The following is a 17,242-nucleotide window of genomic DNA, read 5'->3' as shown; positions in this document are numbered from 1 at the left end:
TTGGCTTCGTCTATTGTGCCCGAAGGCCAGTCGCTCCCGAAATCTGTAGGCGTTTGATTCCTCTTTTTTTTTTCGGGTTTTATTTTTCGTCTGTTTAGGCTTAACTGAGTCTTATAAATGGCCATGTAACAAGTTTACTAATTCCCGCCTAATCAGCACGTAATAATCGGCTCGAGTCGTGCACGCCTTTTCCTTATTAAAAGAAATGTCCCTTTTCCCGTGATAAAGAATTCGGTTTCAGTTGAAATCGCCTTTAACAGTTGAAAGATCTTCGTCTTTCCAAGAAATGTGATTCAATCTCGCGAGCAACTGGGCCAAAGAAATTCAATAAATCTATTCAGAAATTGTACTGTGCACGTAACGTCCGTTGTCCGTCTTCATCCGATCAACTGCTGCGAACAATAGATAAGAGACAATGTCATAGAAATGGCAAGCAGGCCCAGTACAGGACTATATGCATTAACTCACGTTATTCCAAGTCTTTCTTTCTTGTTTTTTTTTGTTTTTTGTTTAGCGAATCAATCAGAGACGGAAATTGTTTCCATCCGTCGAAAGAACATGCAATTGGCTTGGCGCTTTTCGGCCAGCAGCGCAGCATTTCGTGTCTAATTACGCAACACACTATGTCTCTACTACAGTCAAAAGAGAGAGAATGAATCTCTCCATGTGCTTTGTAATAATACGCTTTGTAGCCTCGTACTCTGAGACTTGATTGTACATGAAGACGACTCCTCCCCTCCCCCCATCATAAAGCTCTGCGTGAGCAACTGATTACGAGTTGTACATGTATATACGAGGCATGATGTTTTGTGTCACTCTCTGCCCTCCTTTCTCGGGGGAGTGTAAAAGCAATATGCACGTCATCTTATATCCAAGGTCGATATCGGAGGGGTGGCTCCTTCCGGATGAGCTGGATCGGCTAAAGCTATTTTGAATAGGATGGCAGACAAGTCAGCTGTTATTTTTCGTTTATTAACAGTAACTTGAAAATTAAAAACAAAAAATGTGTGTGCGGATATTTAAACAAGTTTTTGTTTTGTTTTTCTAAAAATAAATTTTCGGATGTGTGATCCTCTTATCAGTGGATAATTGCACTAGGGAATTCCTTGGTAAATCCATTGGGCGTAATGTTCCGACAGCTTTGAATGTTCGTCATCCAGCGGATGTCCTTTGAAATAGTAAAACAGCCATTTGATTATGGACGTTCAGTGGGCGGTGGATTGGATGTTAAGAAAACGTACCCAAATATTGACGCAGGTATCGTAATGAGATGCAATTATTTAACTGGATGGCCAGCAAGGGATTGATGACGGAATGATATGTAAAACGGCGGATGTACCAAGGTAATAAATAGGGCACGTCATTCTGATTATCGTGGATGCTTCCTCTGTTGTGTACGGAGTAAAGAACATTTTTGAAAGAGGAAGAAAGAAAAAAAAATGTTTGTACAAGCAAAAATGGATCGATACGCACCTCAGAGTGAGGACACTACGCTCTGCGTAATCCGCGTTCGCAACGAATCGTTTCATGCTATCCAAATTGGCTGCAGTTTGAAATGTTTCCGAGTTGATAAACAAAACGGGTTGTTGAATGTTTCGAGTGAGTTCGAGCTCGTCTTTTAGCGGCCACATCCACGCATCCATGGCCAATCCAATTCTGCGGTTAAAGGAAAAGAACGTTTGACGCTATAATTAGTGAGCCAATTAAAACGAAAAGCTACTTGTAGCGTTGGTCGGTGGCCAATGTTCTGAGGAGCGTAGTCGAGCCGAAAGAATGGCCCGCGATGACTGGCGAACTCAAATCCATCGCGCCCTATTCACGTTCAGTGACGTCAATCGTTTTATGCCAATGGTTTTATATTTTATCTTGTGAAAACCTTGAATGATGCGAGATTCATTGAAGACTGCGATATGTATTCAAGTTCAGCTCCTCCGTTGAGTTTGAAAAGCAAATCGAGAGTCTGACTGCATTCTCGCATGCGAATTTGCAACTGTTGTTGGCGTAATGGCATGTCATCCTTTTCAAATTGCATTGGCTGGTAGGGAATCCATTTTGTGAGAGGACCTTTGTTTTGTCCTTTTTCAATGCTGAAACTCATGCAAGCCGATCCATCTCTACGCCATAGTATAGTGAACTCGTTAGCGGTGGGATTTTAATTATTTAAAAAATTAATGAAATCCACCTGTGTTCAATGGCTGCCACTATGAATCCATGGGAAGACAAATCTGAACAGAAGGTGGAATAGGTCGTTCGACATGCGGTCAGACCGTGTGAAAAGACGATGACTGGGAATCTCTGTCTAGTGCATGGCTCCGCATCTACAACGGCGGGGATGTAAGGATCTCCTGCATCAAGTCATCAGAGTCAACTTTTTAAATAGCCAATCATTCGAAGGATGTTCGCTACCAAATGCCCATGATATGAGTATGTTGCCAAGCCATGGGATTAATCGGCGAACGATTGCGTAACCCTCTATGTACTTTTGATGGGGTATCCAATTCGCCCATCGAGAAGAGTTTTCCTTTTTTTTATGTATAAAGGAAGGTTTATTTTTAAAATAAAAAAATGTTGATGATTGTCTGATGTCGTAATACCCTACATAGACATCTTGGAGGTTGGTAGGATAAAACAGGCGAAGTAAACAACCGTCTTCTTTGCTGGATCCAATTAGATCGGTACAGCCAACTACAAATTTCCCTTTTGATTGAAATGTTTTGACTTTGCTTTGTTAAAACAAACTCATTTTTATTTGTTGTTGTTGTTTTACCTGAAGGAATCGGTGTGTGTATCTTGCCGTCGTAAGAATAGGGTAATTCCATAGTTGTAACGAATTGTTTTCCTAGGAAATAATAACAATGAAATGATGCATAAGAATACGATATTGTTAAGCTTGTCGGGAATCTCCAATGTCGCAGTCGACGACATTGTTGAATTTGACGAGCCAATAAACTGTCGAGTTCTCCTTTTCTCTCCTATTCGTTTAAATCTTTCGAATACTTAAACGTATTCGAGGAGGGCCAAGGTTTAGGACGAGTCAAATTCTTTCATTATCCTAACTCCATTTACAAATTTTGCAAGATCTTTGTACACGAAAACGTGTTCATGTGGAATCTCCCCCTTCAATTCGATTAAGCTCTTCCATTAAAACAAATTGAATTGAGAAAATTTGAATGATTTACGCTATGAATAATTTCAAATGCTTACAGTGATGTTCAATTATTATTTTTTAAAAATATTTCAGGGTCTCCGATGTTTCGTTTTTCACGGGAAACGACGAGATGCTCGGTGCCCAGTTGCGGTTGGACTAAGTCGGCGGAGGTAATTTCAGTTGGAAATATATTCAAACGAAAGTTTCTGATTTGGCATCTATTTTATAGTGGGCAATTCCAGCATTCTCTTGACCTAGTTTGTCATTTTTGTTGTTTTTACAGCTGCCGTGAAGGACACCCAGCCAAACGGTACTAGAAAATGTGTTGTCAACAGTTTAATATCAGGTATATACAACGGATGCTTAATGTTTCATGGGTCTGCTGGCTAAACGACAGGAAAGCCGAACTGAATTCGGGACATTTAAATCTGCAACGTTTGGTGCAACTTTTACAGTCCCATGATTGCAAGAAAAACTTAAAGTTTTAAAGTAAATTACCTTTAAAAATAAATGCCTCTCTGAAATTCTGATAAAAATTGGATTGCCTACGTCTTTCGCAGAAACGTATTGGATGTTGGAGGGATCCTCCAGAAAGGATCGACCATCTGCGGTTGGATTGTTATTTCTCATTTATGGTAAGCCGCACATACTCTAATTTCTTTTCGTACAAGTCCGTGATGCGGGCTACAATTTTGAAAAATAGTTTGCATACGCCAATTAGAAATTCAATTCAACGAGTTTATTTTTTGTTTGTTGTTGTTTGTTTTATTTTTCTCCCACGGCTGAAAGCAGCTTACATGTGATTAGGCCCCAAATGGCACTGTGAAAGACGATTATCGGACGAGGAGGGGGGCTAAAAAAAGGGGTGGGTAGGATTGTCTGAGCTGTTTTCCATTATTTTCAAGAAACAAAAAAATCATTTGCATCTTTTGTGAATAATAAATGAGCCGTTTGCGTAGATTTTGGTGACAGCTTTCAGTTAGGGTTTGACTAGGCAATTCCTTCGTTGATCAAATGCTCGTGCTTTTCCACCAATTTCGAAAGCTCTTCGTCCGCTGGATGGCCTGTTTAATATCACGGGTTATTGAGTGCGTGAGTTCGTCAAATTCGCAGGCGTAAAGAAATGTACCCAAATGTTTGCGCAAGTAGAGGAGGCTAATTCGGTTGTTCAGTTCGATGGCCACCAAGGGATCGATGGTCGAGTGATATGTAAAACGACGGATATACCACGGCAATAAGCAAGGGACGTCGTTTTGGCTGTAGTGAACGCTGCCCCTGATGTAGAAAAAAAACAAAAATTGGGAAAATGAAACGAAAAGGAAATCACATTTTTAACAGGCGATCGATACTTACTTTAAAGTCACGACGCGACGCTCCGTGTGATCGGCGTCGACAGTGAAAAGTTTCATAGTGTTCAGATTGGGAACAGTTTGAAAAGCTTCCGAATTGATAAACAAAACGGGTTGGGCTACATTTTTAGCCAATTCGATTTCGTCTTTGAGCGGCCACATCCACGCGTCCATGGCAAGTCCAACTCTGCAATTTAGAATTCATTTAATGTGCGCACGTTGAGTAGCGGGCCAATGTTAACACGTACTTGAAGCGTTTGTCGGCCGCCAACGTGCGTAAAAGAGTTGCCGAACCGAAAGAATGTCCCGCGATAATAGGCGAGCTCACATCCATTATGCCCTATCGATTTAAAACGATTGTTTTTTAATTAATTGAAAATTTTGCACTTTGCAAAGATTACCTTAAACATTCCGAAATCTATTGTGGGTTGAAGGATGTGTTCAATTTGGGTGCCTGCGTTCAATTTGAAAAGTAAATCAAGAGTTTGACTGCATTCGCGAGTGCGAATTTGCAATTGTTGTTGCCGGAACGCGAGTTCCTCGCCTTCGAAAGACGTCGACTTGTACGCGATCCATTTCTCGACCAGCGATTTATCGTTTTCCTCTCGTTCCAAATTATAACTGAGGCACGCAGACCCGTCTCTGTTTATATTTAAAAAAAAAACGATGAATGGGTAATGCATTTTTCTTAATCATCAATTTCACGAAGCACACCTGTGTTCTACGGCTGCCACTATGAACCCATGGGAAGACATGTCAGAACAGAAAATCGAGTAGGTCGTTCGGCAAGCCTTCATACCGTGAGAAAATATAATCACAGGGAAATGTTTTTGTTCATCCGATGGATCAGCGTCTTCCACCACCGGAATATAAGAATTCCCTGTTTCAAATGTGATTCAATTAAATGAACAGTTAAAGAAAAAAGAAAAAAACAATCGGCTTATTTCTTCAGTACCAAATGCCCATGAAATGAGTCTTTTGCCCAGGAAATAAACTCGGAATCCGCCAACGGCCGTGAAACCTTCGACGTACATTTCGTGGGGAAGGTATTTTGCCCAGCGGGAAGAGTATTCCTTTTTATGGGGGGGAGAAATGGCGAAATCATTGCGATTTTTATTTTTAAGCAATGCGTGTTGCGTTACTCACGTAAGGATCTTTTAATTTCGTAGGGTAGAATATGCGACAGAAAGAGCCGTTCTCCGTGTCCCCTGCAGTCATGATGTCAGTGCAACCCACGACGTATTTCCCTGTAACCGAAAAAATAGAGAATTTGAATTTCAGGTAAATTGTAGAAACGATTTTCAATTACCCGAAGGGATTGGTAGATGCGTTTTGCCATCGTAACAATGCGGTAACGCCATAACGTTAGGCTGCTAATCGATTTTTCCTGTTACACAACAAATAAGTTAACTGAAGCGCAATGCCAGCTGCGTTTGCCATTTTTCATCAAATTCGCCAGATTTCAATCGCAAAACTTGTTACAGTCGCATTCTTTAGCCATTTATCCAACGTGTAATGCAGTCGCGAACTACGCGAGAGATGCGCTCTTTTTATATATTTTTTTAAAATAGGCTACTTTCACTTGCTCATTCGTACTAAACCCCGCAGGTAAAACATTATCAGACATCACGAGAAAGGTGTGCCGACTTTCACTCGTTTGTCTGCCGGGTTCTTGCGTGACCCAAAATTGGATGTTTCAAAGATACGTGTGTCAACATCCAGTGCGATTTCGCCAGTTAATTGAAACATATTTTCGTGTAACGTTAGAACTGGTTTGTCTTACCTTGTTGTCAGATCTTTTGATTAACCGTGCAGTTTTTTTGTTTTGTTTTTTGAAACTTCTGTCAAAGCGCTTGAAGTTTGGAGAATTTTTTAAACGTAGAACTCTGAAACCTGGGCTGCACTATACAAGAGTCGCTTGGGGAATGGCGAGGACGTTCAATCAAAGCTACGGGGAAAGTTTGTGTTTTTTTTTTGTGTGTGTGTAGAAACAAGTCCTCCCCAGCAACTAAACAGGAACTCGTTCACCTTGTAGACAACCCCCCAAAACGATAATGAGAGGGGGCAAAACGACAGCGACTTGTCAGTTTAGGTGATCTTGTTTATACAATGTAGGACTGTGTTGCCAATTTATCGGAAATTTTTTATGTTTTGTTTTTTTTAGATGTTGAATTGCGAAACGATTTTAGGGCGTAGTCAGGAAAAATTCAATGTCATTTAATTATTCCAGAAATGGCTCATTCCTAAAATAACCCTCACCATTTTCTTATTTTTTAAAACAGTTTCAAGATATTTGTTTTTACCCACACATCTTTAATTAAATAATACATTTTTTTTTTCGCTGCATGCTTTAGCACTGTATACCATGTTGCAAAATGAATTAATCGAACAGGTGCATCTAATTTATAGTGAGGGGTATTCGCGCATTTTGCTTCCTTAAAAAAAAAGAAAATCATCATGTGGTGGAATGTTATTTTCCTTGTACATCCCGCCTATCCCGAGAGAATAGTCGGCATCGTCTATGCCTCTTTCATGAATTCGATGGAAATACGGCCGAGAAAAACAGGCAAGAGTAGAATAGAGAAATAACAAAGAAAAACAAGACTGAGATAGGGTTGCGAAAGCCATTTCATTATTGCAAAAGAAACAATTTCATCTATTCTAGGTAACGAAAGTGTGACTGCGTCGGATCTTTTCGTCATCACAACGGCTTTCGTTTGGCTGATTTGACTAGGGAATTCCTTCGTAGAACCATTCGGTATGTTTTTCCACCAGCTTCGAATGTTCCTCATCCACTGGATGGCCTGTCATAAACAATCATTTACATTTCAGTGATAGCACATGGTTGATGCACCAACTTACCCAAATGTTTGCGCAGATAGAGCATTGAGATACGGTTATTCAATTCCATAGCCAAGACGGGGTCAATGGCCGAATGAGATCCTGTCAAGCGTCTCAGGTACAAAGGCAATAAAAATGGGAGGTCAACTTGGTTCTTGTGGACGCTTCCTCTAGAATGAAAATAGATTTTAAAAAAAGAAAGATGGTTAGTGCGGCACGCCGGATGCTTCGATAGTCGAACAAATACCCACTTTAAAGTGACAACACGACGCTCAGTGTGATCCGCATCCATAGTAAAGCGTTTCATGGCTTTTAAATTGGGGGCAGTTTGAAAGGCTTCCATGTTGATAAACAACAGTGGCTGTTCGATACTTTTAGCCAATTCGATTTCGTCTTTGAGTGGCCACATCCACGCGTCCATGGCTAGTCCAATTCTGTGAAATCGTGAAAATTTACAGGTCCGTGTTTTTGGCAACAGAAGCACAACCTACTTGAAGCGTTTATCGGCGGCCAACGTACGTAAAAGGGTTGCAGAACCGAATGAATGCCCTGCTATCACAGGCGTGCTCAGATCCATTACACCCTGTTTATTTATTTTTCCAATTTTTAGCGTTGGTGATAACCTTTTAAATTTGCGTGCGATAAAAACCTTGAATGCTCCGAGATTCATTGGAGAGTGCAAAATATGTTCCAGTTCAACTCCTTCGTCCAGTTTGAAAAGCAAATCAAGAGTTTGACTACATTCTCGGGTACGAATTTGCAACTGTTCTTGTCGTAAGGGCATATCATCCTTTTCGAATTGCATCGGCTTGTACGGAATCCATTTTTCGACTAGACCTCCTTTGGCGTTTGGTTCTTTTTCAAGGGTATAAGTCATGCACGCGGATCCGTCCCTGTAATAAAAAGGAATAGTGAACTCGTTGAAAGCAGGATTGTATCGTACATTTATTTTAAAAAAACCACCTGTGCTCAATGGCCGCCACTATAAACCCATGGGAAGAAATATCTGAGCAGAAAAGAGAATAGGCCGTTCGGCACGCAGTAAGACCATGGGAAAAGACAATCACAGGAAATCTTTGTTCAGTACATGGCTCTGCATCTACCACCACAGGGATGTATGAATTTCCTAGTTCAAAAATATAACAATTAATTGACTAGATCTTCTATTGTGCACACTTTTTCACTACCAAAGGCCCACGATATCAGCTTCTTGCCAAAAAAGGGCATGATGCCTAGCACTGTGGTGTAGCCTTCTACGTACTTTTGGTGAGGGAGCCAGCTTGCCCAACGGGAGGAATTTTCCTTTGAAAAATTTGAAACATTAGCAAACCACTTCAGCATGTTAGGCAATAGGCATATTTACTTATTTACATGGGTATCTTTTAGTTGACTAGGGTAGTAAATTCGAAGAAAGCAACCATCTTCTTGGCTAGGTCCGATCATGAGATCAGTGCAGCCAACGACATACCTCCCTTTAATGAATAACCATTTATTTTGTGTCACAATCAATTTATAAATCAAAAGTTTACCAGTTGGAACCGGCACATGTTTTTTTCCGTCGTGAGAATGAGGTAATTCCATGGCGTCTCGATAAACTGTTAAATTTCCTACTACAGCAACCGATGCAAACTGGCGCACAAGCGCAAAGGAAGTGACCGCAATGCGCATGGAACATGGAAGTTTGTACTTGATGTGTTATCAACGTTCAGGCGCCGTCCTTAATCGATAACACCAACGAACTTGGTTTCCATATGATATGGACCCTTAACCCAAACAGTGAGTCTATCGTTTTCCATTTGACGTCGTCTGTGTTCTCTGTATTATGTAAAATGCATTTTGCCATTGCAGACGACGTAAGCTGTTGTTGACATCCGTTGATCGTTAAGTAAATTTGTTCTATCTCGACAACGGTGTCTGTCAAAAATCCATTATGCCGGGAAACTTCCGAACGGATCTTGATCCATATCAGTTGGATATCCCAGAAGTTTGCTTTTCTCAAGTGACTGCAGCCTTGAAAGCAAGGCTGAAATTAGGTAAATAGTAATGATTTTTCCTATTTTATAATCCTGATTTTCAATTTCTCCAGATGAAAATAGAGGTTTGGCATGCATGGTGGTTACAGCTACTTCTCAAGGAAACATTCTGATCTTTTTTCAAAAAAAACTTTTAAAATGTTGCCAGCTTCCCTTTAGAGACTGTTCTGAAATTTTGCTTTACCACAGCTTTCAGTTCGGTATTACCAAAGAATTTCTCATTGCCATTTCGTTTACCAAAGGCTGTGTTATTATTGACCTCCAGACTTTATCTGTAAGTTAAGCACTGTCTAGTCTGTATCTTGTCATTTCCTATATTTATACTGCATATATGTATATATTGCTGAATATATTTTTTATATTTTATCTTAAGGTCATCAAAGCATGGCCTGATGCAAAACAGGTTGAAGTCAAAGATGAAAAGTTGCTGGGCTACCCTCAAGTGATTCTCCATTTGAATCACAATGAACTACAACAAGAGAAAGTCATTGTAACTCACGAATCTGATTGGGACATTAAGAACAAAGATGATCAACCTTTGTTGGAGGGTGAATCAGCACTAAGCAGTGTTGCTCAAGCTTTGGAAGCTCAAGCAAAGAAAGCACATGGAAATCTTCTCCTCCTGGAAAAACAAATTTCTTTCAGGAAATCTCTAGCTGTTCGTGCCTTGACAGCTCTAAATGACATGATTACAGCAAAGGCAAACAATTTGCAACCGGTAGGTATTCTTCTTATGTTTATACATACATATAGTTGTGTGCAATTCAACTTTATTATGTTATAGCCGTCATACACGACGAAGTTAGAAAAAGGAGATTCCATAACACCTGCACGTGAAGCTGTTCAAGCTAGAGATTTTTTCAATCCTGTGGAAATATCTGGAATGTGGCAGTTTCTAGATTGCATGACAGATTCATGGGTTATAGGTAGTGCATTTACCAACATAAGTGGAAAGTACGTAATCCAGGCTATGTCGTCGAACGAACTAACCTTTTACTGATATGTTGACGCTTAATTTCAGGACATTGTCTGACATTGCGTGCTGTTTCGTACTACTAAACGAGAATATGGACTATCATATTCATTATTACCTCACTGGGAAAATTTCGAGGAATGTGCCGAGTCCATCTACTGGGTTCTCGATGCAAGAACTTTTGGAAACGTCTAAATCATTCAGTGGAACGCTGGATCATAATGCCTGTCTCATTGTTATCGGTATTTGTATTTTGTTATTTGGTACAATATTTTGTTCTTACATTAACGGGCTGTCTAAATAGTCACGACATCAATCCCAAGATTCAAAGATATAGAGGAGGAAATGGGCAGTCTATTATTGACGTTTAAATTGTCTAGCAGTCTCGCTGGAATTTTCCAATCGAGTTTGGGTAACGTTCGACTGCATTTTAGTGATCTAGGGAGTAAGAATATGGATTTCTGTCCGACAACAGCTGGTAATGAAGTTAAACTATTTTCTTTTGATAAAAGCTCAATGTGGTTTTCTGAGTTACAGACCCGATGTCCTTCCGGAGAAATATTTTTGGACTGTTATCACTTTTAACGTCGGAAGGGGACGCAGTCGTATCAACAATTGTCACATCCGCGTTCCGGAGTTTCAAAAAGGCAACCAAGAAGTTAGGCATGGATTACTGGACATTTATGCAATGCTTCTACAGTCTCGGAGTGTATGGGCATGTTTGTATCCTCATGCTAGAGAACAATACCAATAGTGTGAAAATTAAGATTCGCGCTCAGTCAGAAAGAAGATTGCAATGGTTCATTCGTAACTTCCAGTCTGCTTTATCAGATGATTGCTCATTCGCCCAAGTAACTGTTGGTGCTCAAGTTGCGGAACAGAAATTTCCAGCAATGAATAATTTGAACTTTGCCGTCGCCATGTTATCGAATGCGGAAGTCGATAGTGAAGACAATGTAGTACTACTGGAAGAAACGGCACCTCCAGTAGATGCTGCTTTTGAAGAGATTCGTAAAGAGTTTTTTAAAAAGCAAGGTAAGCTGTTAGGAATGAGCAAGGAACGCTCTGGCAACATAAAAATTTCTACCGAACATTATCGCCAATTACAGCGTTGTTGGTTTGACTGAAAATTGCACATAAATGTATTAATTTTGCTCAATGTAATCCTGGAATATAACATACGAAAAATATTGCGGAATAAAAAACGCTGATGACAGCAGCAATCAGTATTCGAGCTTGACGTTAACCTCGTTCTCGATAAGGCGACAATCGTTAATACGGAAAGTTTCTGGAACCCTATTGGACGAAGAAAAAAAAAATAAGTTCAATTCCAAAATTTTTTGTTTCTTAGGTAAAACACTTGCATCTGTAACAGTTCTAATTCTCCATGAAGAGTTTCTCCGATGGAATCAGAATCCATTTCGACACCGATAGCATACTCTTTGCACTGCTTGAATTCGCAGTTGCTTATATGGATGGATGTTTCTTGTTCTGCCTGAATTCAAGAATTGGGTTCCATAACTATTTAGCGATAGAGGTTTCATTTGGTTTGAAATGGAAACTTACTAATATTCCAATATTGCACGATTCGACTTCCGAAGCAGAGAGAAAAACTTGGCCAGTGGCTCGCACTCGCAGCCCAACATCGAAGTTAACGATGCGACTTTGTTTAAGTACCAGTTTTCCCTGTGGCGCAACGTAAAAGCCCTTCCAGGAACCGACGTCGTTTTCACCATTTTTCGTTTCATCAAACAAGCTCGAACCTCTCAACGTACAATTTTCCAAAGACACGTTTCCCTAAGCGAGCAAATTTATCAATGTAAGTTCATGGTTCTTTTTGTTTGATAAAAGCTTTTACCTTTACGGCAATTCCAGACTGTTTGTTGTTGACTAATAACGTGAAATTCTTCAAAATAACATTTCCGTCATCAAAAGTTAGACCCACTTCTATATTTGAACCAGGATGGACAACGATATCCTCTTTAGCGCCAATGCCTTTGAAGAAAATAATAATGATAATAATAACGTGGGTTATTAAGAGTGACTAAGGTATATATATATTTAAAAAAAAAGGAAAAAAAAAAGCACTTCTTCATAATTCTATTACCAATTAAAGTACCACCGTGACGAAATGAATTTACATTATAGAGATTATGAATTCCTTTGGAGATTACGATTACATCATCAACTCGGCAGTCGTCCAATGCCGTTTGCAAGGATGGATAACATCTTAAAACAAAGACATCAGATGGAAACTTAAAAAAAATTAAATAAATAAATCGTAGACATGGTACCTGATGTTCAATTGTGGGCTAAACTCTGACTCAAGACGGTTCAGAGTTTGGTGAAGGCTTATACATGTTTGATCCTGAACTACCAATAAAACTTCTGGGTCTTTATTTTGTTTCACCCGAGTCACTTTTGAACCAAAGAGAAGCATTCTGTAACAAATCATAATTTTCACCTATTCTTTTATAAGCAAAAAGTATGAATGAAACCTGGTGGAAGGGTTCAGAATAATCTCAACATCCTGTTGTATCTGTTCAAGTTTTGAATTCAGCTCAGTGATACTTCCAACTACTTCATCCTCCATTTCCTCATCACATAATTCAACTTTAAGGGCCATTTCCTGCAATTTCTTCTCTATTTCATTTGCTTCTGAAAGAAGGTAATGGTATCGTACCACTGTTTCTTGATTCAGCAAGCCTGATCTCAATTCACAGAACCTGCATGAGCAAATTGAATGATCTTACTTTCAATCACTTAATAAGATTAGTATCTTGGGTGAGTTACATGCCAACTCGTACAGGAAGATGAAACTGAAACCAGTCTTCCTGAACATCACAATCCCAAGGAAGTAGAAGGTGATTGTAGAAAAATCTTATCCTTTGAATGGCATTGTGAGTTGCTTCAATAGTGATGGCATCATTTTCTTGGTGTTTTAAGGAGTGAAGTTCAGTCAAAAGGACTGTTTCTGTGGTTTTCTCTTCGTTGTTTTCATTCACAACTTCAACTAAGGCTTCCAATGACTGATAGTCCACATTGTTTACCTAAAAAAAATTACATATAAGGTGAATCAATGAAATTCCAGGCACAATGATGTTCAAGCAAACCTCAACTAACATCGGACTCTTAAATTTTGCTTTCAAAGTTGAACTTGTCTTGGAATCAGACATCCACAGAGCTTGCCAACCAACAGGTTCAACTGTTTGTTCAGCATAGTAAACTATAATCTGCTGTAGCTCCTGACCTTTAACAAATTCATTCTCTGGATTAAAACATCTTTTTAGATCCTCTACTATTTCTGCAGCACTCATCCGACAAGAATAGGTATCAGGCAATGTTTCCAACACATTGGTCTTCCCTTGAAGGCTTTTGATAGGATGGTCCATTTTAGACGATGAATATTTGGACCTCTAATTTTGTAGATGGTCAAAAAATATTTTACAGTTCACAATGTCCCGAAAATAAATTTACATTTTACCAGGTTTTACTTACAAACTACGAAACAAATTAACGGTTGGAGTTGGTGTCTTTTCGATCAGATTCACAGATTTTTTGAATATCCGGGCGGTACTGATTGCTGAATGAACGTTGCCAAACTGGACTTTTTTATTACGGCTCAATTGAGATGACTTGGCAACTAAGAGCAGTATGGCTTCTTATAAAAACGGCAGTTTGGAAATAGTGGCAGTCATTGGTGATAGACGAATGGCAGGTGTTTGCCGGTGCGTGGTTAATATTAAAAACTAGAAAAATTCAAAAACAGGTAAGAAAACCACTGCGTGAATGTCTGCGTATTAATTGTTTCAAAAGTAACTTGACATATGTGTTTTATATTTCATTTTAGTTATTCGTATCTAATTTTTCAAAAACAAGATGTTTGCTGATCGTTCTAGATCAGCACGTTTTTCAACGTGCTTTAAGTCTATCCAGGACATATCACGTTTTATGGCGCTATGATACATGCAAAGTCTAAACTGTTGTTTTACTAGGTATTATTTGACTCAACTACAATTCGTTTAAATTTTTTTCTGAATGGGACAAAATATGTATTTTAATGCTTAATCTAAATGCATTTTGCTTACAGAAAACTTAATGGCCAAACCAAAAGTGTGGAAAGCATGTCAAAGGTGTGAAACTTGAATTTTTAACTTGTAAGGGTAATACCTCATTGATAACCTCTAAATAAAAATTAGTGTTTTTGTGTTGCAGCTGCTAAACTAATCTGTATTTGATGGCCATAATCATCTGTCATCCAGGATGTTACCAGTCAAATGAGCAGTGATGTATAATGTATTCTCATAAGCTAGTTCATGGTAACTGGATTTACCTCCATTCACTTTCTTTTTTCCCTCTTTGTATTTTGCAGCCCTTGGCTGTCTTGTGCTTGAATTTGAACTGTTTTGTTTGTTTTTTTTTGTTTTTTTTTATGTTTCACTATCATAGGACTTTCCCAATCTAGCAACCTAAGACTGCATTGCTCATTTTTATGTATGCTCATACCACCAGGATCTCGGTTCACTTGGTTTCCCTTCGTCGATCAGGTAACCATCCTGTATAAAAATTGTAAAAAAATTACTTCCTACTTTGAATATTAGAAAATGTTAACTGTTATGTCGTCGTCGCTACATTGACTGAGGGCTACTACTACAACATCGATGTAGAGAAAATGACCTGTGCTGATGGGACGTTCTTTTACAATTGCCCTGCCCAGTAATCCATTGCTTCGTGCGACCGTCTTCGTAGTTGGAGCCATAAGAAAGGTCGCATTCTTAGCTTATTTCCAATAAAATTGTATGATAGAAATTGATGGCTGTAATTCATCATACATTTTTTAGTGTAATTGCCATGTTTCACGTAGGCAGAGAAAGAATGTTGAGCATGGTTGTCTTGTGAGCTGCTTCGTGCTTAAATTATCCCCGTTCGACAAAGGACGCTTATGGGCGGAGATTTAGTCATGGCGAATGTAGATTACTTCGTAATCGTCCACTTGTGATGAATTGGGAACACCAGATATTTGACCAAACCCGTCCAGTCAAGATTTGTGATGTGCGAAATAACTAGAAAGGTAAAGCATGTAAAAAAAAAATCATTGATTAATTGACAAAAATGAGGAATATTATACAGAAAATTGGCCAAATAAACCTCCGAATTTGGTTGAAGCACTTTCGCTGACAGGAACGATCCACTTCAGCGTAAAGTTTTGCAAAATGTGGTGACTTGGGTGGGAAGAGAGGTAACTTGTTAACTCAGGAAAGAAATTTCTTCTATTGAAATGTCTATTAATATAGTGAATAATTCAACCTGTTTCAGTATACCATTAATTATTTTTGCTTTTGATATCCAACAGTCGAAAAAACTCGGGTTGTCGGGCATTCATATTTCTGAAACCATTTATGGCATGGTATAAGAAGAAAAATGGTATGTGAATTGAGACACTATTTTTGGTGATCTGTATTTAAACCTAGTACTTAACATTGCCAGGAAAGGATTTCAATTAGTTATTTTTTTTTTTAATTTCAGCGAGTAATATTTTTATAAAACTACACCAGACTTCTATCATAGCTTAAACAACTTATTAGTTTATAGTCTTACCATCTTTTTCCTGTAACTCAGTCGTAATTTTTGGCTACGTTTCACTGAGATTTTCACTCGATGATACCGGAAAAAGGAATTGCCAGCACAGCAAAGTACTTTGGCAACAGTGTAATGTAAGCTAAAGAAAATAGAATTTGTATAAATTAATAGAATTTCCCATTAAACATCCTAGCACTGTTATAGCATTTCCGGTACTGAAGATTATATTTCGAAAAGTGAGTTCTATCACAGGACACTCGCTAATTCTGCACCAACCACAAGAAATACGGCAATTAATGCATTTCTTTGGGACCTTCGTAATGCGAGTGAGTGAAGGGACATAACAGGTTGATCTGGACAAATTGGGATGGTGGAAAGGCTAAGTAGAAAAAGAAAGCGATTTGCAAGTAGATCCAAAGCATTGTTTCATCCGGGTTTTTATTTTGCTTCGTCAGTCGTTATCCGTTTTAGAAGTCCATCGATGTGGAGCCATCACGATGTACATCGGGTCATGTCGGTTCCAACCGTTGCGACTGACCATCATCTCGGGTCTGGTCTAGACTCAACGGCATAGTTGTGTATCGTATACGTTGAATGCGCAAACAAACAGGACAACTGCCATCCGAATGTAGCCACCTAACTACTACCAGTGCACCTGTTGCCCGAGGTACTTAAGAAATGGAACTGAATTCGAACATAACCGGAACACATAGAAATGAAGTCTAAACAAAGTTAAAAAAAAATATTTTTACTGCGAAATAAATATTTATAGTTGTGTTCGTTTGTACCAAAAGTGCACGGTGTGTTGTTCTGTACAATACTCTTGTTGCCGTGTATTCTGAGATCGTTTTTGCAAAATGGACGTGAGTTGTGAGCAGATTGTCAACAAAACGTCGGGTCGCAACAAACAACACGTGAATGCTGCTAAATACCATCAATGTTTTCTAGCCCAGATTGCGTTCGCTGTGACAAAATGTCCTGAAATCCTTTATATGTGATCTCCGTTATGTTGCGTCGTCTTTATCGTTTTAATTTCTCATTTATTTTCATTTTACGGAGCGATAAGCCTTTTATTTCTTCTTTCAATTACAAATGCAGATGAATGGGTTGAAGGAGTGTATAATTAACGTGGGCTTAAATAGTGGCAAATGATGTATGTACAAACATGGCAGGTGTCAAAAATGGTGAAAAGTCTGTAACAATATTGAAATGGATATAAATATAAACATGTTAATTATTAGTGTTTTTGCATTGGTTTTCATCTGTAAGACAACTTTACAATAATATGTACCACGACTAATATACTAATTGTACTCCT

At 38.9% G+C, this 17,242-nt stretch overlaps 5 protein-coding genes and 1 long non-coding RNA gene across 15 annotated transcripts; 2 read left to right on the top strand and 4 right to left on the bottom strand.

Annotated features, from left to right (window-relative positions):
• Nucleotides 1-951: 951 nt before the first annotated feature.
• LOC116934763 (platelet-activating factor acetylhydrolase) lies at nucleotides 952-3,323 on the bottom strand. Its single transcript, XM_045180314.1, has 10 exons — nucleotides 3,205-3,323; nucleotides 2,768-2,839; nucleotides 2,600-2,697; nucleotides 2,407-2,521; nucleotides 2,183-2,345; nucleotides 1,877-2,114; nucleotides 1,721-1,812; nucleotides 1,474-1,656; nucleotides 1,242-1,387; nucleotides 952-1,168 (listed from the first exon to the last, which is right to left on the bottom strand). The coding sequence occupies exons 2-10, from the start codon at nucleotides 2,817-2,819 to the stop codon at nucleotides 1,095-1,097; spliced, it is 1,161 nt and encodes a 386-aa protein (XP_045036249.1). The 5' UTR covers nucleotides 2,820-2,839; nucleotides 3,205-3,323; the 3' UTR covers nucleotides 952-1,094.
• Nucleotides 3,324-3,872: 549 nt separating this feature from the next.
• On the bottom strand, nucleotides 3,873-6,574 carry LOC116931655 (platelet-activating factor acetylhydrolase). The gene is made up of 10 exons (XM_032939256.2): nucleotides 6,281-6,574; nucleotides 5,807-5,884; nucleotides 5,644-5,744; nucleotides 5,453-5,570; nucleotides 5,212-5,377; nucleotides 4,899-5,139; nucleotides 4,746-4,837; nucleotides 4,502-4,684; nucleotides 4,278-4,423; nucleotides 3,873-4,212 (listed from the first exon to the last, which is right to left on the bottom strand). The coding sequence occupies exons 2-10, from the start codon at nucleotides 5,856-5,858 to the stop codon at nucleotides 4,139-4,141; spliced, it is 1,173 nt and encodes a 390-aa protein (XP_032795147.2). The 5' UTR covers nucleotides 5,859-5,884; nucleotides 6,281-6,574; the 3' UTR covers nucleotides 3,873-4,138.
• A 533-nt stretch (nucleotides 6,575-7,107) lies between these two features.
• Nucleotides 7,108-9,006, bottom strand: LOC116931654 (platelet-activating factor acetylhydrolase). The gene is made up of 9 exons (XM_032939255.2): nucleotides 8,868-9,006; nucleotides 8,710-8,810; nucleotides 8,526-8,640; nucleotides 8,302-8,464; nucleotides 7,988-8,231; nucleotides 7,830-7,921; nucleotides 7,590-7,772; nucleotides 7,360-7,508; nucleotides 7,108-7,301 (listed from the first exon to the last, which is right to left on the bottom strand). Exons 1-9 carry the CDS (start codon nucleotides 9,004-9,006, stop codon nucleotides 7,228-7,230), a joined length of 1,260 nt encoding a protein of 419 aa, XP_032795146.1. The 3' UTR covers nucleotides 7,108-7,227.
• LOC116931646 lies at nucleotides 8,972-11,573 on the top strand. Of its 2 annotated transcripts, XM_032939236.2 has the most exons (8): nucleotides 8,972-9,114; nucleotides 9,187-9,371; nucleotides 9,425-9,645; nucleotides 9,745-10,089; nucleotides 10,156-10,325; nucleotides 10,393-10,586; nucleotides 10,649-10,822; nucleotides 10,882-11,573. In XM_032939236.2, exons 2-8 carry the CDS (start codon nucleotides 9,269-9,271, stop codon nucleotides 11,469-11,471), a joined length of 1,797 nt encoding a protein of 598 aa, XP_032795127.2. In that variant the 5' UTR covers nucleotides 8,972-9,114; nucleotides 9,187-9,268; the 3' UTR covers nucleotides 11,472-11,573. The 2 variants fall into 2 exon arrangements, with proteins under 2 accessions (XP_032795127.2, XP_032795128.2); XM_032939237.2 differs by lacking the exon at nucleotides 8,972-9,114 and having other exon boundaries at nucleotides 9,230-9,371; nucleotides 9,435-9,645.
• LOC116931649 (protein nessun dorma) lies at nucleotides 11,459-13,988 on the bottom strand. Of its 2 annotated transcripts, none has more exons than XM_032939239.2 (10): nucleotides 13,843-13,988; nucleotides 13,458-13,760; nucleotides 13,138-13,394; nucleotides 12,843-13,070; nucleotides 12,639-12,785; nucleotides 12,452-12,573; nucleotides 12,203-12,339; nucleotides 11,911-12,141; nucleotides 11,709-11,839; nucleotides 11,459-11,640 (listed from the first exon to the last, which is right to left on the bottom strand). In XM_032939239.2, exons 2-10 carry the CDS (start codon nucleotides 13,734-13,736, stop codon nucleotides 11,568-11,570), a joined length of 1,605 nt encoding a protein of 534 aa, XP_032795130.1. In that variant the 5' UTR covers nucleotides 13,737-13,760; nucleotides 13,843-13,988; the 3' UTR covers nucleotides 11,459-11,567. The 2 variants fall into 2 exon arrangements, with proteins under 2 accessions (XP_032795130.1, XP_045036240.1); XM_045180305.1 differs by having other exon boundaries at nucleotides 13,829-13,847.
• LOC116931661 lies at nucleotides 13,979-17,164 on the top strand. 8 transcript variants are annotated; one of them, XR_006652310.1, is made up of 12 exons: nucleotides 13,979-14,113; nucleotides 14,195-14,339; nucleotides 14,435-14,477; nucleotides 14,560-14,663; nucleotides 14,794-14,891; nucleotides 14,946-15,110; nucleotides 15,186-15,415; nucleotides 15,475-15,583; nucleotides 15,698-15,768; nucleotides 15,964-16,058; nucleotides 16,129-16,307; nucleotides 16,380-17,164. It is a non-coding gene; the product is annotated as an uncharacterized LOC116931661 (long non-coding RNA). The 8 variants fall into 8 exon arrangements; XR_006652313.1 differs by having other exon boundaries at nucleotides 16,118-16,307; XR_006652309.1 differs by having other exon boundaries at nucleotides 15,698-16,058.
• Nucleotides 17,165-17,242: the final 78 nt, after the last annotated feature.

Source organism: Daphnia magna, linkage group LG10, assembly GCF_020631705.1.
Source record: "Daphnia magna isolate NIES linkage group LG10, ASM2063170v1.1, whole genome shotgun sequence".
NCBI lineage: Eukaryota > Metazoa > Arthropoda > Branchiopoda > Diplostraca > Daphniidae > Daphnia > Daphnia magna.
This window is presented reverse-complemented; position numbering and strand designations above follow the sequence as displayed.